At 45.0% G+C, this 23847-nt stretch overlaps 1 protein-coding gene across 15 annotated transcripts in view; it reads left to right on the forward strand.

Moving 5' to 3' along the window:
• The window catches only part of LOC119395969 (dnaJ homolog subfamily C member 13), a 221893-nt gene that overhangs the window by 156732 nt on the left and 41314 nt on the right, over positions 1–23847 (forward strand). For 2 of the 15 annotated variants that reach the window (XM_049416827.1, XM_049416830.1), the window contains exon 37: positions 1407–1512. The exons of 1 other annotated variant lie outside the window; for it this stretch is intronic. In XM_049416827.1, coding sequence (XP_049272784.1) covers positions 1407–1512 — 106 coding nt within the window. Of the gene's footprint in view, positions 1–852; positions 945–1406; positions 1513–2459; positions 2535–9619; positions 9821–12331; positions 12414–13066; positions 13110–13738; positions 13910–16377; positions 16567–18774; positions 18910–22361; positions 22491–23847 lie in introns of all 15 variants that reach the window. 12 more of the 15 variants (XM_049416832.1, XM_049416829.1, XM_049416835.1 and 9 more) reach the window with 12 other exon arrangements.

Consider the following 23847-nt stretch of genomic DNA (forward strand, 5'->3'; position numbering starts at 1 on the left):
GCGCTTCTGTGATCCAGTTTCCCTGGCTTAAGATCGCTTCAGGATACGCCTCGATCTTATGCGTATCCATGGTCGTTACCTAGACAAGCTCTCTCTAGTACACGGAGAAGCTCCAACTGGACGTAAAGCTAATCTTTGAGATCCGGATATTTTCACGTTTTCGGTTCGTGGAACCTTTTCCTGGTCAACATACAGCTGATCTGCCTTTGTTTGCGGCACTCGCAGTCACAGGTCTTGAGCACGCAAAAGGACGCGACGCAGCTATTTTCACAGTGCAAAATAACTTTCGCTTGACGTGGACGTTCATAATAACAGCGGGACATCACCAGTTGCACTTCACAAGGGAACAAATATGATGCGCACAGCTCACTCGCCCACGAAATCATCTTACGCAAACTCGTGCTCCGTCGCCATTATGTGATGGCGATGACACTGTGTCTGATTCTTCTGACGGGAGGCTGTTGCCGACGCGGTTTCGGTTTCGTTTTCACGTGCAGGCACTTTTCAGACTCGATTTATCGGGAGAAAGATGCGCGTTGGATTCGATATTTTAAAGTTAAGGATAACGACTCGCTCACCCCTAATTTAACTAAGTAATGCTGCCATTAGCTGCCATTTTCAAACATAATTTAACCTACCATCCTTGGAGAACCTCAGGGTCGTGTCATGGGCTACTGAGGCAGTCTGTTCCCCTTTTTTGGGCAAAGCTGACTGCCACTGCCAATATTTTTAGTTTTTCGATTATACGACGCCCGGATGATACGACGGTTTTGCGTGGTCCCCTCAAAGTTGAATAATCGGGGTTCCACTGTATATATAAGGTTTGCCTATGCTTGTTTTGTGGTTGCACAGGTCTGGAGAGCCTTTGCGTCGGCCACTTCCGGTTGCTCTTCTGCCTTCTCAGTCTGGACGGCTGTCGGGGTCTGCAGGCAGTCACCGTGCAGGTCAGAATCACACTTGAGTGTTCTTTCAATTATCTTACTACAAGTGCTGCAGTATAGTTATTTAGTTTACATCTGTTTTGTTGTCACGCGTTGAGAGAATATCACTGAAAACTTTATTGCTTTAAGACGAATGCCTTTCTCAAAGCAAGGCTTGGTATCCCGTGTTTTCATTGAGTTCAACTAATTTTCTTGATTGATCATGCATGTGCAAAATGTCGGGTAAGTAGTAGGAAATTGGGTAAATTTTTTGCTATTTTCCAGGAAAGATATTAGGATCTGAGTAATCAAAATTTATCCCATGTTCCCTCACTGCAGCATCTCTCATAATTTGTGTGTCGTTCAGTAAAACTTGTGCGTTGTTTTCGGACATTAAGTGTCAGATTTCAATTTTAATTTTATAAATAAATATGCTTGTACATAATATTTGGCTGCCTGTCAGGTAAAGTAATGAATTGCTGGTAGGTGATCCAAGCGCTGACGGGAAGCCAAGAGTGCGTGAGCGACATTGCCAATTCGGAGGTGCTTGTCTACCTGCTGTTGGTGCTGGTAACCTTCAAGCAGGCTGAACGTGAGTTCCTTTCCCTTTTTTTCCGGGCACTTACAATTTTTCATAACTGTGGAAATTATTCTGTTTGAATGCACTGTTACTGCAAGATTTTGCTTGTTATGCTGTCAGAAGGCTTCCTTCAGAGAACTTGAGTGTCGTTACTTGAAGCAAAAAAAAAAAAATCGAACAAAAATCTATGTTTGTTATCGGTAATCACACTGTGCTTCAGAGTCAACAGACAATAAAGCCATAGAATATACTGTAGGAGAGCACCAAATACTGCTGCTTCATGCTTTTACATTTGTGCATATTAAACACAACTCTAGTTTTCTTTTACATGCCTTTGAAGTAGGTAAAGTCTGCCTATGACTCTGTACAGGAATGTGTGACCAGTGGTGTGATATAAAACGTATTGTTTTAACATCCAACGCGTTGTACCAGTTTCTTGCATTCCTTTCTTGGCAGCTAGCATAGATGTTTCTGGATTGGTCCATATGTTTTTTTTTTCTTAGACTGATAAAAAGGGTGCGAGGTCTGCCTAAAGTGTCTTCCTACACTGTTCAGAACAGCGTTCATCATTTTCATTGTTAAACCTGGGGTGATAAGCTAACACGACATGGTGTGATGATAAGCTAGAGGCACACGACACCTTGTATAAAGCTTGTGACAACTTTGTGTTTGGTTTTCGAAAAAAATCTCTGCTCTCAGCCGAGTGTTCTGACTGTGTCATCACTTATCGACATTAAGAACAGACCTTAAAAATTCTCGTCACTCAGATTTTATTCAGCCTGAAAAAAATAGTGCTATCACACAAAAAAAATGTTTTAAGCCGCATTTGCAGCATCTTGTAAAGGTCCTGAGCGTAGTGTTTATCTGCACAGTTCCAGGGTCATCTGGTTCTGTTGCATGCCCGTTCAGCCCTGAAACAGTCTTTGAACTGATGCAGCGGTCTTTGCTTGATCTTTCAGAGAGGCTCGTGGTGCTCGACACACTTCTTCCGCTGGTTTCCAACAGTCGTCTCGTAAAGGAGGCCATTGCAAAAGGTCAGTGTTGAGCGCTGATTATCACCAAAGCTTCCACGTGCTGTTATAGTGGGCTTTGCTGACACTCCTGGACTTTTGCTGACCTGGTAACACAGATCTTACTACAGTGCAGACCACTTATAACGTAACCGCATATAGTGCAGGACCGGTTATAATGCGGTCTTTTTCGACTCCCGTTCACCCTCCCATGTATACGCATGTATACGCATACCGCTTATTGTGCAGTCCGCCAAGATGAAATACCGTTTATAATGCGGTTGCGGGAAAATATTTCTGACAAACGCGGTAGCGAGTGCGATTCTCAAAGGAGGTACGGCGCTGGGGAGGGAGCGACGAGGTCGTTACGAAGGGCGAGGGCACGCACAGTGAACGAACGAGGGGCGGAGGGAGGAAAAAGACCGCGGCAGCGCTGTGCGGGCTCGCCGAGTGGGGAAGGATGGTGGTTGCCTAGGCGACGGAGTAGCCTTTGCACCGGCGGTGGCAAGGCGGCAAGGCTCCGCGGCCGCTTGCTGGCAGCGCGTTACGCGTGGAACGTACGATCGCGTCCTCATCAAGTGCGCTTTAAAGTAAGTTTCCTGTCGGGAAAAGCGTCGTCGTTATCACACTTGCTACAGATATCGCGTTTGCGACCTCGTCCGCAAATAGAAAAGTTTTGCGGCTTCATGACGCGAGCTTTCGCCTTTTCTGTCAGTGCGCGGACTTAAACGAGCTTGGCGGGCTTTTGTCGCCGTTGATCTCCTGGCCGCGAACACAAACTTCGTATCACGCGCGCTGTTCTTAAGTTAGTGCTTGAGTGCGATCTTTTCGACGTCCGATCTTCATGTTGTCTTAGACAAACTTCCCACGACAACATGCTGAACGGCACGCTAGGCCTAATCAGCGTTGGTTGCTTTTCGGTAGCGGTCGCGGGCGATAAAAGTTGCGGTTTGGTGCGGAATCAACGAAACTTTTGCGATGGCTGCACTTGAAGAGAAGAGAATCATATAGTTAATGAAAACGAGGGCATGGTTGGCACATGCAACTCTCGAATTGTGGTTCCGGATTCGATTGCAATGTCTTGGACATCGCGTGCGCGCCCGTGAAATCGAACGATCGGTACCGCTCAGCACGTGAAATTTCGGTCGCGATTCGACATGGTTTTGTGTAATGCGCATACCTCGAGGAGGCCTGAAACGTAGTCGGCGAATTTCCGCGATGGCACTTTGTTTTGTTTGCTTTTTTCCCCCCGTGTTTATTTCGTTGGCAATGCAGGTCTTTGGCGGTTAATTTTTGAACATTCGGACATTTAAGTGGTTGTAAGCGCCCCAAATCGCATATGTCGATTATCGGACACGCGAGGCTACATGCTCAACACGTTTTGCGCAAGTGCAGCCTTTGAAGAAGGTTGTTTTGGTTATAGTGCGGTACCGCTTATAGTGCGGATATTCGCGACTCCGGCGACTTACGTTATAAGCGGTCTATACTGTACTTTATAGTGCAGTTGTATCTTTTTATAATGAAATCATGTCTCACTCATGAGAATACTTGTGTTATATTCAATGTTTATGACATGACTATTTTACGGATGGGTTTCAGTTTTGCCATATTAAGCTGTCAACCTTGCCATTTTGTATCTTGAACAACTAAACGAACAGTGCTATGGTGGATGTATACACATGAAAATGGTTGGGTTGGGGCATTTGACATTTCCTGATCTTATCAGCTCACGTCACGAGATATACAACAATAATAAAACATTCGTTTAACAGCCCAAGGTGGCAGCGCTCATATGTCTTAGGTAAAATAGTCTATAGGCAGGTATCCTGATATGAGCACAGGAATACTCCGATCGAGAATATGCGAAAGAAATGTGGGTTTGATGTTTTTACGATCGTTTGACAAACACCGATCAGAAAGAAAACACTACAGCTAGCATTTCCTAGAAGACAGAGGAGCCATGTCAGAGTTAATTACAGCAACAACAGGGGCGTTAGCATCTATTGAGAGTTATTTTACAAATGAAGTGCTTTAATAATTCAATTGCAAGTTTCAGTAAACAATGTTATGAATTCATCTTAGTATTCAGACAGCATTTTTTTAACAAGCAGCTCACAACCACACATGCAGTGATTCCACTCCTGTGCCAACTGTGCCAAAGTGCGCCAAATTGTGCTTACATGCGCCATCCTGATAATATCGACGAAAATTGCGCCAAACTGCGCCAAAGTCTCGGGTTTGGGGGCGTCTATCACCGGCAATCGCACGGCCGGCGCGTCAGAACATGTGCAGCTTGATCTTGGGGCTGCCAAAGTCACAACCATGGACCAAGAATTATTCCGCTGAATAAATAGCGCTCGCGCGTGCGTCCCGAATAAGCCACGATGCCATGCACGGTGCCGACGCAGCTTCTGTTCTGCAAGTCGGCTCGACAGCAAAACGCACTCTCCGCAGAGGCTCGTGACGTCTAGGCCTCTCGGTAGCGAGAAAGTGCGACGGCGATTCATCGGCGGGCGTCGTGTGTTCTAGAAACGCTGCTGATAGCTCGTTTCAAGCGTCGCACGGCACGTAAGGAAAGCAATGTTCAGTAATAACTACATGTGTGCTGCTAAAATGTCTGTCACTTCTGTTTCCGGACATCGCGGAATGAAATCTGGGATCGCTAGCAGTATATATGTGGAACAATATGGAATTTTCCGTGCTTCGCGTTTATGGAAGAGCATGCGAACGGTGGAAACGCGTTCACACTTTTCCTCAGATATACCTTATCCATGGATCTTCATTCGGAAGAGCTTTTTTCGTAATTGCTTATACCAGCACGTCCGAGTTTAATCACTCTGCCGTAAATACCCCCTAAAAGGCCCTGCCCTTTCGAGCTCACGTGCTAGGGTTCCAGTTCGAATTTTTGCTTGCTTTTTAAAAATGTCATCTCATTAATAAAAGCATATATCCTGGTCGGAGCAGCTGCAAATACGCAGCTGTCAGTAGCGGGCCCGTCGCTGACGGCCCACAGTGAAGCGGCTACCCTATGTTACACGTTCGCCCCTCGCTTTCGGGGGTCAATAGCTGACGGGTAAAAAAACTCAGTTTCGCTTAAGAGCGAAGCAATGAATGCGATACCAACAAATTGTATTGTTAAACGAAGTAAGGCTAGCAGCTAACTCTTTTGGATTCGATCTCGCGTAACTCAACAAAACACTGGTTTAAGGGAATATGGCCGCTCCAGGAACCGGAGCGTTTTCTTGCTCTGAGTTCTCTAAACACGAAGTAAGCGTTGAGAGCACAGCAAGTTTACAAGCCGTCTCCTGATGCCTCGAGATGGCGCGCGCGCAAGTGACTGCGCCCTTCGAACGATGCGGTCCCCTCGACCCCGCTCCCCTGGCGTCCTTTCATGCTCCTTACGAAAGACGGGCGGGGCGTTTCCTCTCTGTTTGATGAGCAATCGACGGCAGGCCAGCACGCGGGAAGATGGTATCTCATGCGCTGTCCGTGCGACGGAGACAGACGGCCAGCTAGCTAGCTTAACTCCGCTTCAGCCGCGTTCGTCACCAGCGCTCGCGAGCTTTTACCCGCGGCTAGAATGCGTGTGGTGATGTTATTAACTTGGTCTTTATACAGAAAATTACGGCAATGGCGGCGGCAAAAATCCGCGGAGAGCGTCCATATAATTGTTATCACAATAAACATTTAAAAAAAGTTGAGGAGCCATTTCACTCTGTGAAGTGGATGATAAGCGAAGCTGTTTCACGCATGGCAAGGAGGTTACATGGTGGAGGACAGTTTGGTATGTAAGGCCAGGTTGTTAACGTTCAATACGCAATATTAATGCGAAAGCATCAGATGCTTTATCAAACACGAAAATTGACCGTCGGCGGCGTCAATCGATTGATGCAAAAATAATCATGTGATGGCGTCATCATCACGTCGTAGATCGTCAAAACTTGTGACGTCATCATGGCACGTGATGACGCCATCACGACATCGTCGCTTTACACTGCTTCCGTAATCGGTGCGCCGATCATGGAGCTAGCGCAAAACCAGGTGAGGTGCAGATAGCTTGTAGAGAAGGAGGGGGAGGATCAACCCGTCGATCGAGAAGAAAAAGAACCTGGCTTTCGCCTTGGAGTTTTCTTAGGGGAATGCATTAGGGACAGTGTGGCTCTTTGGCATTGATGCACTGCTGTACATCACGGCGTTTGTCTACAATGTCTGCTGATAACCACATAGATGTATTTAGAGTGTTATTTCATAAAGTGCAATTTTATTGATCTGGTATTCTGTTTATTTGCTAGTGTCGAAAATAATTGCCGAAGAGGTTAATTCAGAACACTCGACTGCATGAGCCCTTATTTTTTCATTAGCGAGTGAAGTATGGAGTTCTCATGAGATGATTTTTTCCATGAGATTTGCAATGAATCGAAATATTTCTAGCCTTCATAAGAGCCCCATAGTAATATTCCGGTGCTTGAATGTTATTGCAATATGCTTCTGTAGTGCACTCCAGGATGTAAAATTCGCTCCCAGATGCAAAATTATCTGCTCCAAAGTGCTCCAAGATGAAATTTTTGCTGCTCCAAAGTGCTCCAAAACTGAAATTTTGCTGCTCCAAAAATTGCTCCAAATCAGAAGTCCTCGGTAGCATCACTGCACATGCCACAATGCGAAGTTAGCTAACCACAGTGTCTATATACTTGCTCCTGTGTGGCCCGTGTAAAACTTTCTGTGGGAAAGTGGCATCAGATGCGATGTGTGTTGTTGTTTTTGTTCTTGTCTGCGTGTTCGTCATTCTTAGAGTAAACATACTTTTCAGATAAACCTGTTTAACAGATTCCCAAGTCCAGCTTTATCACATTTATAGTCAGTAGATTATGCGATTCTATCTTTCCGTGGAAAGTTTCACACAAGCCAGACAGGACGTTGTCCGAATGGCAGCACTGGAGATCATAGGAACAAAGTTAAAATTGGAAGTGGTGGTTGGGTTGCTCTGCATTACAGCACGCATTGTTGCATGCTCTTGGTTCAGGAAATGCTTTTTGTCTAGGCACAGAGGTAATCATACAATATTGATTGCTGAAACACTGAAAGCTAGCTAGCTTGTGTATCAAGTGCGTGAGTATGCTGTCATTAGTCTTGTCTATAAGAGATGTATATTATATATTATAGTATTGCTTTATACCGTCATGTAACGTGCCCCTGGCATCTTCGCTTCCTGATCAGCATCAGACATTTTTAAGTGTATGTAGTGGCAGCCCGACATGGCAGCAAACATGTTGAAAGAAAAAAAAAAAGAAGAGAAAATGCTGAAACCTATGAAGCACACTGACGTAACTTCTTGCTCCCTTGTCATCCCTCCCCTATAAAGCTTCTAGCACACTCATTGGGACCAAAGGGCAAAGTGCTTGGAGTCCACGACAAACCCCCATAACTCTGCTTAAACTTAGCGGATTCGAAAAAAATTTTTCAGCAAGTGCTTCACGAGGCAATAAACTCCTTTAGTGGGGTCATTCTATGCTTACTTAGTAAGGTGTTGCCGGGCCCCTTCAACGTCTAGTTGAATGTTCCATGTTTTTTACTTATACACGCTTGTGGCCTTCTTTGGGTCTGTGCAGGAGTGGATACGAAGGCAGTAATAATACCTTACTTTGCTGACATCAAGTACAAAATAAATACAGTCGAACCCGGGTATATCGAACTCGCCAAAAAACGTTTATTAGTTCGATATATGGCATAATTCGATATAGGCCTGCTATAGAATTTGATGACACAAAGGCACATACCTATAAGAAAAGTACTCCCTACTCTGGAATAAAATAGTCCTGGATTTTCTTCTGTTTCAACGACTTCGCTGCCTGCGACAGCACGTACGCCTCCACGTTGTCCAACGAGTCGGAGCAGCCTTCCATATTCACGCAATAGCGCCGGACCAACGCAAGTGCACTAATCACTTCGGAGGATGTAGGCAACGGGCCATCGTCAATTTCCTTATTGCTGTCGCTTTGGCTAGTGGTCAGCACGACGTCTGCAACGTAGTCCTCATCTTGCAGCTGGCCCATGATGGCGACATCATCATCCACACTGACGAACTCGTCGAATGTCGATCCGTACGTGGCGGCGACGTCGGACTTCTCACCGCGCTCGACTCGATTTATGATTTCGAGTTTCGCGGCGAACGGCAAAGTCTGCCTCTTTGCAGAAGCCATGACGACAGCGAGCGCTAACAGGCAACACCACCAGCACGGACCACGCTGAATGAGGACTCGAGGAAAAGAGGCAGCAGCAGGCACGCAAGCATAAAGAAAAAATGGCGCTCACTTGTACTGCTTGTACCGCCTCCGTGCCTCGGAGAAAGCACGACGGCCTCTGATTGGCTGTAAGCGCTGCAAGCAGGCCAGGATCATTTTTCGCAGGGGGGTGTTCGCCTGTGCACAGCCGGGTCTAAACCACTTTTTCTAGGGTGGCGCCGGCAGTTTTCCCCGCCACCGCGAGGGAAAGCCAACTTGCTGGGGCACTTTTGAGGCACATGGAGTTTGATATATCGGTTGTCGTTGCTATTTTCGTTCGATGTAACAGTAACTTTTGCTATATATTCTCAATGTAAATATACCGTGTTTAGAAATTGTTCGATATACGGGATAATTTGATATAAACGGGTTCGATATAGTCGGGCTCGACTGTACCAGAAGTATAGCCTTTATACAAGGCCACCACACGATCATTTTTTGAGGTATTCATCTCAGTACTTCTATATGCATGACAAAAATTATATTAGCATCTTGGTAACATATTTTATTACATCACTAACCCACAAGTAATACATTGCTTGTGGACTGACCTATTACCTCAGGATGGCTGCAGGGTATTATGGCTAGGACATTATGTTGCTAGACATGAGGATGTGGGTTTGGCTCCCGGCCACGGCAGCCACATGTCCATGGGGGTAAAATGCAATAACACCAGTGTGCTTAGATTTGAATGTTAAATACCTCATAAAGTAACAATTAACCCAGTTCAGTGTGCATCGTAATTGCATCTTGGTTCTGGCTCGTAAAACTCCATAATCAAGTAGTATTTAGCTCCAAGATACCAGCCACTCTTGGTGTGTGTGACAGGTGCGGTGGTATACCTGCTGGACCAGTGGTGCAATGGCACGGACGAGACGCTGCGTGAGCGAGCGGGGGAGTTGTTGGCCAAGATGGCAGCCGACAAGCTCCACGGCCCCATGGTGCGTAGTACGGCTGGTCGCTTCCTGCCAACCGTTTTCTTAGACGCCATGCGCCAGGGCCCCAAGGAGGCCCTACACGTGTTTCAAGGTAAGTTGCTTCCTTGTACTTCGCTGGTCGGCTACAGCAGGCCATGGGCAAGCATTGCAGCAGTATCATCTGAAGGAATACGATCACTTTCACAGCAATCAGCATCACTCAACACTGAGACAAGACAATCGTAAATAATAGAGAGCTTTAGTTTGTCCGCAACCTTCTTAGCATCTGCCGATAACTGGGGTACTGCGTGAATTTGACAGGTTGTGGTGGTGGCGTCACCTGGTGATGTGGAGCTCGACCAGATGAATACGGCTATTATTGCACTCGCAAAGTGTATGCTACTTTGCTGCTAGTATGGATTTTCAGCAATCATGGACCTGTTTACATTGTAACCCTCTTTCTGATAAGGACACTCGTCAAGCAGAGAAAAAAATGGGTCTATAATTATGGTTAAACGAAGCACCATATAATGTCACTACCAGCACTTGATCACCCGACATTACGCAAGCTCTCTTGCTCATGCCGGAATACTGGATATACGAAATCTTAGCCTTTTGCCTGTAGACATCGATATGTCTGATGCCAAGCCATGAGGTATCTCTTGAGAGCGATCATGCCCACTAAAGGGATTGACCAAGAATACGGCCTCTGGTGTCTGTTGCAGTCAAGGTTCTCCTAGTGTCATGCTATACAGGGTGTTTTTTTTATAGACAATACAGATTTTTTTTATAAAAATGCTGTGGCAGTCGGGCCCCTGTCGTCTTCGTAAACGAACTCTACGCCAAGGCGGAAGAACTTAGCCACACCTAAAGTTACATTCAAATTATTAATTAACAAAAACTCATTAATTAACTTTTTAGTTATTAACTTTATGGCCATTGTTTATATTGAAGAGTTGTAGGGTGTGACAATTTATGGCAGGCCCATTTTTCGAAAATCACAAAAAACGCATGTAATTTGCGACAATAATCACCGAAATTCAAGGCCCCGATCTAGGCAAAGCCGAAACTGAGTGCACAGGGAGCGCATGAAATCCGTCATCCCTCACACGTCAGACAGGAAGCTCACGTGACAATTTTTGGAAAAAGGCGCATCGCAGCGGAATATGGTCAGGAAAAACAGCAAGCCGTCTCAAATACCCGGATGGACCGCTTATTCTTTGTGTTCGGTGTGTAGTTCTCATCCGTTTCTTTGTTAAACTCTGAAGAAGTGCAAAGAACTCATTTACTTGTCTGCTAGAAGCAGCGCCGCAGAGGCTGCCACCTTGTCTTGAGCTGTAGAGATAAAAAAAAAGTCGAAATTGCGGTTTTCTTAGGCACAGCGCAAAAGAAACAGATAAGCACTATACACCAAACGCAAAGAATAAGAGGTCTATTTGGGTAATTGGGACGACTTGCCATTTTTCCTGACCATATTCTGCTGCGACGCGCTTTTTTTTTTCAAAAATTGTCACGTGAGCTTCCGGTCTGATGTGAGAAGAATGACAGATGTCCTGCACTCCCGGCGCACTCAGTTTCGGTTTCACCTATATCGGGGCTTTGAATTTCAGGGATTATTACCTCAAATTACGTGCTTTTTTTTTTGCGATGTTTAAAAAATGGTCATGTCATAAATTGTCACGCCCTACAACTCTTCCATATAAATAATGGCCCTAAAGTTAATAATTAAGGTTAATTAGAGCTTTTGTTCATCGCTCAATTTAATGTAAATTTAGGTGCATGAAAGTTTTTCCACCTCACCGTTGAGTTCATTTGCGAAGACAAGGGCCTGACTGTTGTAGCATTTTTATAAAAAAATCTGTATTGTCTAAAAGAAAAAAGCACCCTGTATGTATGCAGAGTTCTCCTAGTGTCATGCTATATGTATGCCAGGTGCTTCTTTGAAGATTGCCATAATTCACTGATTGGTTCACAGGGTTGTCTCAGAGCGACACTCGTTCAACGTGAGATGCCATTATGGAGGTCTCTAGATTAATTTTGACTGCTTTGCGTTATTTAGCGCAAACTGCAGATAAATACACTGCAGAAAGTGTGCTCAGGGAAATGCCATTTGCAGCAGTACGATAAAGATTCCACTGCAGATCCACTGTTAAAGGGAACACTCCAGTGAGCACCTTTCATTTTGCTGGAACTTTAACATGAAGTGGACAGGGACACATTGTTCATGCACTGCATGAGTCTGTCAAAAAGAGGCAGAACTGTCAACCACCAGGTGTTTTATGCAAATCTAAGACACTATGTTTTTGCAAGAGAGCGAAATCCAAACATGCCCTGCACGTAAGTGTTCCCTTTAACAGTGGACCCGTCTTACAACCTTTTGCAGAACCAATGTCGTGAGTTTGATTCTCGGTCACCTTGGCTACATTTTGATTGGGGTGGAATGCAAAAAAACACTTGGCCTGCCATGCTTCATGCTTTGAGTGCACATTGGAAAGAGCACCAGGATATCTATACTGGTTCTGGCAGCTTCACTCTGGAATTCCTCTTTTCCCTTTGTAACGTTAAACTCTACAATTTTTTCGTTGATTGGTGAGGATTCTTTTTTTTTTTATTTGCCTCGCAGCCCAGCAAGAGAACCCCGAACTTGTCTGGAAAGAGGAGACGAGGCAACGGCTATGCCAGACAGTGCGCCGCATGGCCCTAGAGTGAGTGCTGCAAAGACTCCTATATATTACTGTGAAAGCTTATTCTCTTCTGCGTAGTTAGCATTAGTAAACAAGTAGTGCAGCTTTGGGGGAAAGCACATTGAAAAACATGCATGGCTGGCGTGAAAAGCAACTTGCAGCCCAAACTTGAAAAAATGCCCGTTGTCATGCAGCAAACATTTAGTGATGTCTTGTCAGTATGAAATGCTGAAGAAGTGTATGCATATTATCTACGTGCATGTACTGGTTGTGCACCGGACATATTATTGGCGCTTGCTATGCTCTGTAGCAAAATTGGATGTGCAGGCTTCATAAGAAGCATGCGTAACGCATCTGTCAGCCATCTTTGTCATGCAATAGAAATGACAGTAAAATAGCATGCATACTTTATATTGTATGAGATAGTTTGGCTGAGTCATGTCCTTCCTACTAACCTTTCTGTTCTTCTTACCGTTGAAACCATTGTCTTGCTTAAGCAGTTGTGTATAGAATACTTTTGCCTCCTAGATAGGCCATGGTGTACGGGCAGCGAAGAAAAAAACTTTTCTAATGATATGTAAGATGTGCTGGTTAGTGTCAATCTGGAAGGGTTGAGTGCAGATGTCGGTGATGCTAAATCACAAAGTGCTTATTCATGAAATTTTCCTCGACAGGCAGTGGAACCTCCAAAAACAAGACCCCAAGGCCAATTGCAAGGTAGAACACTTTTTAATCATTTTTTCTTTCAAGATCGTGTCTGCAACCATCTTTAATTTTGGCATCATTTCTGGCTTACCAAGTCTCACATCACACGTGGGATTATGCCGCAGTCAAAACCATTCGTAACGAAATTTTAAACTGCGTAAAAAGCCTGTTCTCAGATAGTGTAGGTATCGGAAAGCTCCCATGCAAAATTTTACTTTTGAAATACGAGCGGAAACATTCATAATAACTAAAAAAACAGCCATTTTCAATAATGAAACCTTAAAGAGCTATCACTGCTCCCGACCAGTGACGTATGATTAGGGCATGACCTAAGTGCTTGTCTCCTCGGCATGACCCCCAAAGTAAGAAGACCCCCTAACATGTCGGAGGTGGTGTGCCAGGCTTTTTGTCTTAACGACAGCCACCAAGTATAGAGTCGCTCGCTAGGTGCCGTTAAGAGGCTGCGAGCAAGAAAACCATAAAAGTAGCAACCCCTGCAACTCTGCCCAGATCGCTTCAGTGATGCGCACTGCCCACTCATAACAAATTTAGCCGAAGGAAAAAAGCTTCTCTTTCAGTTGCCCTTCAAGAAACTGGGTCAGAATCTTAAACTAAGCTGAGGAACGCATCATCTCGTGCAGCTGCCAGCGGAGTTCAGCCTGGTCGAGGAAGACCCATCGGAGCTGGTGGTGGCGGGTGTCTACGTGCGCCTGTTTGTGCAAAATCCAGGCTGGACGCTACGCCGGCCGCTCGAGTTCCTCACCGAGTGCCTCGACCGCATCTGTGGCCTCCTCGCCAAGGAGCCCCTCGAAGTGCGTGGCCTGGCCAGTTTTACAGCCTCACACCCGTGTAAAGGGGGCGAGTTGTGTGTACTTACGGGGAGCACACTTCGATTAGAGTGCACTTTACCAAACCTAAACTGCACAAGCAGAGGGTCACTTGCGGAAGAGTGTACACCGATCGGAGTGCGTTTCATGAATGCACTTTGCTGCATCTCGGCCGGTTTTGACACGCAACGCTTGTATAAAAGGCAGCCGCATTTTTCGGGGACAAAAAATAACCAAACTTTGTTTTTATTTATAATTCAACATAGAACAATCACATCTATGTTTTGTTTTTGTTTTTTTCTTTTTCATCTACATCTTTGAAAAACGCACTTGCAGTTTCTCACCATTCCTTCTTTGCTACAAATGCGCTCTGTTTTCCCGTTCAGCACCGCGTACCCCGAAGTGTCATTCAATGTTCCGAAGCGTACTCCCTGTAAGTGCACTTAACTGGCCTCCTTGACATGAGGGTCAGTTACTGTCTAGTTTGGTGGTCAACTTCATTGAAGGTCACCACACAGATCGGGTGCGTAATCATTAAAACAGAAATCTGGACTTGTTAGTTTTAGGTAATTTGACATATGGGCAGTGTCACAAAATGGACAGACGACGCGACAAAGGCAGGACGGGTGCTAACACATCAACTGGCTTTACTCAACACAGACTTTACCAGTTGACAAGGGTGCTAGGAGTGATAAACAGCAGGGAAATTCAGAACAAATATTTGTCACTCATTTAGCATGTGGACCGCTGAGCCTTTGACTAAGATGACAGGTTCTTTTTTGAGAGAGAGGTATAGAAGAACCTGTCGGGTCTTTTTCATGTGGCCTGTCTGTCTCTTTGCACTGCTTATGTTTCAGATTGCAGAAAGACAGATCCAAGCATGCAGACTGACTTGCTAAGTTTGTAGGCTCAGTCAGACCGAAGTGTTTATTCGACTTATAGGCTCTATTCACCCTTTACAAAAAAAAAGCTTGCTTTTTATGCCGAATGCAAGACCCTATTTCTCACCTTTGCGCTGTAAAGGGCAGGACGCTCGCCAACTGTGTGACTTCACAAACTGAAATTGGTGCTAATGTACACAGACACAAATACGAGGCAGACTATGACAGGCGCTTTCTACTATACGACTTAGTTATGTGCATTAGAGCCAGTGCCTCAATATAGGGACTGCTGCAACACATCGCGGCTTGCGACGCTGCAAGTGCATCAGAGTGCAACAAAGTGGGAAAATATGCAGTGACGCAAAACTGATTGTTTTCGGCAGCCATGCTGAAGCGGCTTGACGTCCCAGAACGCAAATCGCAAGAATATGCTAAAGAACTTTCTGGCAGATGTGTGTCTGTGGTAATTATTTTGTTCGTGGGCTCTGCACTGTATCAGCTGTATAAGACTAATCTGGAACAACCAGAAAAAAACTGTTGCTGCTTAGTAGCTGTGGCACTGTGCTGCTGAACAAAAAAAATGTCGTGGGTTTGATTCCCAGACACTACGGCCACATCAAAGTGGAAACAGTATGAAATATACAAGTACCTGTTTACTTAAATTTATGCCACATTAAAACGATCTGAGCTGGTCAGAAATTATTTGCTGGAATGAATTGCGCAACTCTACAGATGAAGGATATCCAGAGCCATGTGTCAAATGAAGGGGATATGCCCTTTATTCCCAAATGAGAATGGGGTGTTCGTAAATTTGTCAGAGTTACGTAATTTTATTCCAAGACACTGCAGACTCCATTGAAGAAAGGTGAGCATATTGTAGGTGTGCGTTTTCTAGCAAGCACTCATAGGTACGGAAATCAAATATTGATTTATTGTTAGCTCAATCATGTCGCCCCTTTTCATGAAGAATAATTGGATCATCGACTCAAAGCACATGCAAAAGTTAGTTATTGATTGAAAGCATTATGGAAAGAGAAGTGCTGCATTTTAGTCGTTGCTTCCGGAACGCAGTAAGTGGGAGCATTCAAACTTGTCAAGTCACAAGTGTGGCGTTTGAAGTCAGACATAAGATAGGCTACATAAATATGGTTGTACCGACTACGGTGGTCTAGTGGTTATGGTGCTCCACTGCTGACCCGAAGGTCGCGAGATCGAATCCCGGCTGTGGCGGCTGCATTTCCATGGAGCCGAAAGGCTTGAGGCCAGGGTGCTTCGATTGAGGGGCACGTTAAGGAACGCCAGATGGTCGAAATTATCTGGAGCCCTCCACTATGGCGTCCGTCATGTCACATCAGGGTTTTGGGATGTAAAACCCAAAAAATTATTACTATAAGAATGGTCATGTGTAGCAGCACTCAGCGCTGTGAAGTTCACTGGAGCCACGATGCACACACAGAGGCTAAATTTGCCCAAAGCTCCATGGTCATTTGATTGCCTCCCATTGAAACGAACTCGCAAAAAGAAGTCGCACATAGTGCCTAGCGGGGATACACAGCCTCTGACCTCGCGCAGTCCGACAAGGAGGAAGGTAGTCCGTTGGAGCAGCTGTGCACGGCCGCCTGCGGTGTGCTTCAGGGTCAGCCAAACCTGCGGGAGCGGCTACCCGTGCTCGGGCACCTGCCCCAGCTGTGCCAAGCATTGGCACGCAGGCCAGGCCTTCCAGGCTGTCTTCGCATTCTACACCAGGCTAGCTCCAGCCAGGTAAGCTGTGGCAGTGGCCACCGCCTCTGAGCAGTGTTTCCATAAAGCCACTTGCTATGCGTGAGAACACAGACTTCTTTACAGAAGTGGCTGCTGCGATAGTTGTATTTAAATAAAGCACTTGCTTCACAGCCCTTGGGCTCAAGGGCCTTGATGAGGCATCAGTGATTAATACATATTGCATTATTGTATCATGATGAAAACCAGCAGATAATGAAACCAAGGAAGGTATAAGGGACGTTAACTGTACTGTTTTTTAAGTGTATTCTAGTAAGTGTGATATAGATGCGAAGAAAGTAAAGTGGACGAAAAGACAACTTGCCGCTGGCAGGGACCGAACCTGCAACCTTCGGATTGGTTTCTACTAGGGTTGTGCGAATATTCTAAATTTCGAATATTTTTCTAATAGTGTTTGCTATTTGATTTGATTCGCACTGGAATTTTACTATTCGAACTATTCGAACTTCCCAAAGACAAATACAGTCAACGTCAAATTGAAAGTGACCCCTTCGGATTTTCAATGTGCTTCACCTCATCACACACCCGTATTGCGGCAAAGCTGCCTTTCAAGCTCCGCTACGGTTGCAAATGTATTAACTCAAGAAAACGCTGGTTCCAACATGGAGATGAAAGATGTGGCAGAGGTGGGTGCTCAATTAATGCTGTTTTGAACCTAAAATTTGGGCAGGAAGTCCGAAAAATCGGAAGCCAAAGCTTTTTAGCATAAAAATTTTCAAATGTTCTTATACATCGACGTCTACGAGGCAGAATTGAAACTCCAGACTTGAAGGGAGCACACCCTTGTCTGCCACATCAGTTGACCTTCCACAGAAGTTGAAAGAGGAGGAGAGGCTGAGGAAATGGCATCTTTGCCTATCACGTGTAAAGTGTTGTCGGCAACACTTTGGTTGCATCGAATCATGTACATAAATGCAATTCAGCCTCTACATTGCCTCATTCTTGATAAGACAACTATGAAACACCACGCCGTCAACGCTTCATCAACCTAGTGAAAAGAAACACTTTCATGTTGCTATCTCATAAGAATATGCTTAGGAATCCTCTCCAACTTTTTTTTCTGCAATTTCGCTTCGAAGTATTAGAAAAAATAATAGAGAAATATTCGAAAAATATTCAATTCGATTCGCACTCACACTTCAGTATTTGAATTTGCTTCGCACCCAGAATTTTGCTATTCGCACAGCTCTAGTTTCTGCCTTTCTTGGTTCCATGATCTGCTGGTTGTCATGAAGGTTGGATCAAACAAAGAAACGAGCCCTGAAAATTTTCTTCCGTCATTCATTATTGTATTGTGATCACTGGACATTCATTCTATAACCATTCCATGTGTCTCAGTGTCATAATTTCAATCTCTGTGCCTTTTACTCATTCATTAGTGAATGGTTTCAGTCCTCTCTGCAGCCGCGCTACACTCTATCATTGTAATTCATTAGTCACTGATAACACAGCACTCATAGGCACGACACTCTCTGGTCACATGTGGACTTTGCACCAATAAATATCATCGCATCATAATAGGCATCAAATCAAACGGCTGTGTGGCATATTCATCGAATGTCACTGCTAAATATGGCAGTCAGTGAAAGGAAAGAACAAGCATCAGCGCACATTCGTACAAATTTTTAAAATTTTATATTTCTTGCCCTGAGTCTTGTTGTTTCCTGTGAAGTTACTAAAGGTTTCTGACAGAAACCTTTAGTAACTTCACAGTGTACAGAAACTTTCTGTACACTGAGCAGTTCTCATGTGTTACAGTCATCGAGTCACCCATATTTGTTACAGACTTTCATGGAGCGTTGCGTTTTTTTTTCCCTCAGGGACCATAAATAAGTAAAACTTGGCACTAGTACTAATATTTCATTCTCACGGAGCCATTCATCCGTTTTGTCCTTTTTTGTTATGTGATATATTCTGGTGAGAAGCAGAGTACTATTTCACGTTAGTGAGCCCAGTATAAAAATTTTTTTTCTCAGCTCACTTCTTTCCCGGAACAACGAAATCATGCAGCATTTTTTTCTGATCACATAGCTTTGATGCACTCAAGTTGACGCAGTGTTCCCGACCATCTTCCACATTAAATATCATGTGCGCGAATGACTTCTTTTGCTTTTCACAGTTCATCTCTGGTAGTGAAGTAAACATATGGCATTTTGAACTGCCCTGTGCAAATGTGCGCACTGTACACAGGCCTGTGCACAGTCGGTGGGCGTGGCCTGCCTAGACCCTCTTGGTCGATCGCTGTCGTGCCCCGAATCAGCCCAGCTAGCCTGCCAAACGCTACTGGGGCTGTGCCAAGCATCCGTACCTGGCCTTGTTCAACAGGTGAGCCTCCTCAACCATGTTTTGGCTTTGTAGTTTAAGGGTCATGACATGGCCACAACAATTTGCAGTTTTGAGCATAAGATACAAGTAGAGGTAGGGTTACCAACTCTTCAGTGACGGAAGTCAGGACGGGTGGGCATTACTGTGGTAGTATCTTACAGACACATCCATTGTGTCTTTATTGTTGCGGCCTCTTGAAGTGGTACTTCAGCTGGCTGCGTGCTGCTCGCAACACTTCCTCTTGCTGGAGAACGCATTCGTAAAAGTTGTGTACTTCACACAGAAGTTAGCTAAAGGGGCTAAAGCCCCTCGCAGCCACCACAACCTTGCTTCGTGTTCCGTAGCGTGACACGCGTTGGATCAGATAAATATTTCTGACTGGACGGTCTGGAACAAATCCTTGGACACTGTCACGACCGGGACGGTGCGAGATTCGGGTCGCTGTATGAAAAGTCAGGGCAGTCCCACAAAATCCAGAACTGTTTGTAACCCTAAGTAGAGGGCCTATTGTGCCTATACATATATGATAAATGGACTGTACAAAAATATTTCAGTGCAAAAAAAGCCCTAGAAGTCGCTGGCTATAAACCCTGCCCACCGTCGGTGACCACCATTTTCCCATGGCGTGTGTGACGTCATGTGCTGCATGGAGCAGAGTCATAGGCGTACCACAGGGGGGGGGGCAGGGGGGTGGCCGCCCCCCCCTAATCACTTAAGAGGGGGGCGCAAAATCTGCCCCATACATTGAGGCCCCTTAGTCACCCAAGAGGGGGGGGTGCAAAATCTGCCGCGTACATTGACTTAGTAGGGGGGGCGCTGCGGGGAACCTTCGCCCCCCCCCCCCCCCCCCCGATGGGAAACCCTGCGCACGCCTATGAGCGGAACCGTCGTCTTCTACCAAAGTTTCAGTCGCTGCAAGTTATTCACTTTCAATGCCAGGTTGAAGAAAGCTTAAATAACTCGATTGCACACACAGCTGACCACGGAACGAAATTGTTCACCGGAATGCAGACACTCGCACTGCAAGCAGCTCGTTAACGTCATGGCTAGCAATTGCGTCAGTGTTGCCCGACTCTCAGGCCGCTCGTGTGTTTACAAAATGTTCAGTTATAAATTAAGCACTCGACCATACACGCTAAAATTTCACCACCTTGTTTGCGAACGCACAAGGATTAAGCCGCACAATATAGATTATGTTAGAAAATTGGGTGTCGTGGGCCCTTCAATTACACCACATTGAATGCAGTGTGTTGGCCATTCCGTCCAGAATAAAATGGAACGTACACATTGTCTGAAGCAGGGCTGCATTAGAAATGCGATTTTTTTTTTTTTTTTAGCAGATGCACTGGAAGTGCGCATTTATCAATCTGCAGGCAGCGATGCCATTCCGTTCTGCTAAAAGATCACTTTTCGTTCGGCATTGATGCTGACTTGTTGGTAACACTCATGTCATACCCACCATGGTAGCTTGATGGCTGAGGTGTTACGCTGCTAAGCTTGGGGATGTGGGCTTGGTTCCTAGCCATGGTGGCTGCTTTTTAATGGCTCAGAATACAAAAAAAAAAACATGCTTATGTACTTAGATTTAGGAGCACATTAAGTACTCCAGGTTGTGGAGTCTGAAGATGATCCGCTCTCGGAACACACGGAGACACTCACGTGGTCGGGCAACAACACATGTACAGTCGCGCTCAATATGATTTTCAACACGGGAGCGCGTGGCCTCAAAGACGGCACATGGCTTCCACTAGCCCTTATTTCCATAACTAAATGCTGTTCTCGCACTCGGGGATGATTCCAGATAAGAAAATATCATTTAGTTGCCAAAATGAAAACAAGTTGAGGCCATGCACTCCCGTCATATTGAGCGCGACTGTACACTTATTTACATGCTTTTACAAACTACGAGCTCGCCAGTGGAATCTAATACATAACTAGTAACACGCTAAGTAACCTTATACAATGCCAATACAATACACAGAAAACATAACACATACAATGCACGCATGCGGCGTTGCCTACATCCGGCCCGTGCACCTGACCCACGGAATCGTACGCATGGACCCCACCGAGAGCTGTCCGTTCAGAGGCACGCTGCCAAACCCCAAAGAGACTCGCTGCTGTTTTCTGTGTGCCGGCCTAACCTCTCTTCTGCCAGGCGGCACTGCAGGCGCCACCGCGCTAAGCCTACATCGTGCAAGCATAGTGTCGCCTCTTGCATGGCGACTGTTAGTGCTAACTGCGGCTAATCCGCGAGATGCATGTGCGCCATGAGGTGCAAATGACTTTACAGGAAAGTGGGGGGGGGGGGATAGCACCCCCACAAGGTGTCAGAAATTAATCTGGAGTCTTCCACAACAGCATGCCTCATTGTCATTTTGGCATGTAAAGCCCCAGAATAATTTTTCATAACCGATAGTGTAGATCTTTAAGGAACTCGATGGTCAAAATTTGACCTGTAGCCCTTTGTTGCTATGGCTATCTTGACACCAGTGTTTTGGGGTGTTACACCCAAATCAATCAATCAGTCAATTTACATATTTCTGTGAAGTGCCACTTCTATCTTAAACATCAGTGCGGACAGACCGCTTATGTAACCAGAATAGCCATTAAGCCCCGAGCACCATATTAATGCAATCCTATCTGTTTGGGTCCACGAAGCAAGAGTCATCCATTGGCTCACATGTAGAGATGTGCAAATAGTAAATTTTAAGTTCGAAGCGAACAGTGATTTGGTTGAATAATTTTGAATCGAATAGTTTGAATAGTATATATCGCATATTATAAAGAAAAATGAGCATATTAGTTGTGACCCAACAAACCTGCACAATATTTTTGAAGTTTGGAACAAGGCATGTGTCATTTGCACTTCTTTGGTTTGTAGCAAAGTGGAAGCAACTTCGGATAGTAGCAGGATCTGAATTTCAGTGTAATCAGTGTAAACGTCATCAAATCGTTCTGTAAAGGTAATCTGAATTTCACTAGGAGGCTAGTGATAACCGGTAAAATACATTACATGTAAAATTTACGATTATTGCTGCATATAAACCCGTATAACAAGCCTTTAAACTTAAAAAATAATTAATCAATATGTGGGTAATATGTTTATTTTTGAGCTCTGAGGGGGGTCTTCGCGGCAGTGCGGATTTTTCCTCGACAGGCGTTTTGACGGCGTAGCACTCCTACATTGCCGAGAAACCACCCTTACAGGGGGTTACATGCGGTCTAATATACACCTATTCGTTCATTTTGAATACTTCGAAATTTCGAATAATTTAAATTCGTGTCGAAGTGAATTCGAATACTGTAATATTCGTTCGAATATTCGAAGTGCTTGTATATTGGCACATGCCTACTCACATGTTATTCTTGTGAAAGAGCGTTGACCGTCTGTTCTTGACTGTTGTGAGAAGAACATTCACGTTGCTGCTGTGGGACCATTTCTCACGTAGGCTGTGCGTGGGGGTCTGGTGGAGCAGCTGCTTAATCTTTTGGGCAAGCCATCGACCAGCGCGACGACCAAAGCACACGCTGTGCAAGCACTCAAGGCCATGGCAGCAGACATGGCCAGTGGGGACCAGGTCAGTTGTGCATGAAAATTCGTTTCAGCTCTTCTGACCAACACTAGGCTCCAAGTACAGACTGGACTCAGTACCAGAACTTTCTTCTGGATTTACCAGTTTGTGTCTGGTATGAATAGGCAACCAGTTGGCATTGGTGTATTATAATGTTTTCAAAGTTTTCATGTCATTTTATGCGGAGCATGGTGGTACACACGATTGAGGTGACAGTTTGGCTTGTGGTGGCAGCTCATTTTGGCTGAGGTACAAATATCTTTGTTGAAAGCTCATTGTACTCTCGGAGACAAAAAGTATTCCTGACACGAGACTGCCAAAAAAAGATAAATTCTCACTTGGACCGACAGCATAGTTTCTAATTAAATGTACCAGCCTGTAGCAGAGTTTGCGACCTGCGCATATTTATTAAATTAGAACGATCATGTACTAACAGAGCCCGTGTTCCATAGACTTTTGGCACCGAGAGTGATACACTTGGCCGTGAAATGGAACACTGTCAAAACTGAAGAGAGTGTGCGGCATTTCGCAGTTGTCCTCTGGACTGGTTTTAGAGCATTTGGTGTTGTTTGGGTCATACAAATGAAATGCAGCACGCATGTTTAGTTCATTGCGTAAGGACCGTTACAGCACTTTCGCCTGGTTCCCATGAGTGCTGCCCTTCTCAAAGTGCTGGGATATTGGCAGGAGCTTTTCCCGAGCATTGTAATAGGTTGTAAAGATAAGTTGAGGCAGTGTTATTATAGCACCGAACTTGCTCGCGCAACTGTATTTCATTCTTTGCAACTGTCACTAAACAATGTATTTAGTATAACATTAAACACTGTATTCGAGTATCCTCTTCAGGTGCAGTATTTTAAGATGCCTTCAGTATTTCCTAGGTGCTGCAGAGATAGGACGCTGCTGCTTCTATTGGGCTCACCATGCCTGCTGACCATTCACGTTTGAATTATCTGATAAAGGCTTAATTCAGAATTGAAATACTGAACCATAGATGCTGGGAATATGCACCGGGATCTGAGCGACTAAGATTGAATTAGCTGGAGTCGAATTATTTAAAGTCTGTAGTTCACAATCCATATCAGTGCTTTTGATTTTTATGCACTATCTTGGTGTGCATTATCATGTACAGAGCTCATGGATTGTAACACGACAATTTCGGATCTTGCGTAGCGGAGGGCAGAAGCGATTCAGAAGATTCAGCGATTCACCAAGAGGAAAGAGCCGCTTTTGCACTCCCAGACGCAACGAACCAGCTGGCCCAGCAACTCACTATTTAGGAGACAATTTAGGGCTATGCAATGCACATACTTTCATTTCCACTGTCCTCAGTTTGTGCGATATCAGCATAATTTTGCTCGAA

This window comes from Rhipicephalus sanguineus, chromosome 6 (assembly GCF_013339695.2).
Source record: "Rhipicephalus sanguineus isolate Rsan-2018 chromosome 6, BIME_Rsan_1.4, whole genome shotgun sequence".
NCBI lineage: Eukaryota > Metazoa > Arthropoda > Arachnida > Ixodida > Ixodidae > Rhipicephalus > Rhipicephalus sanguineus.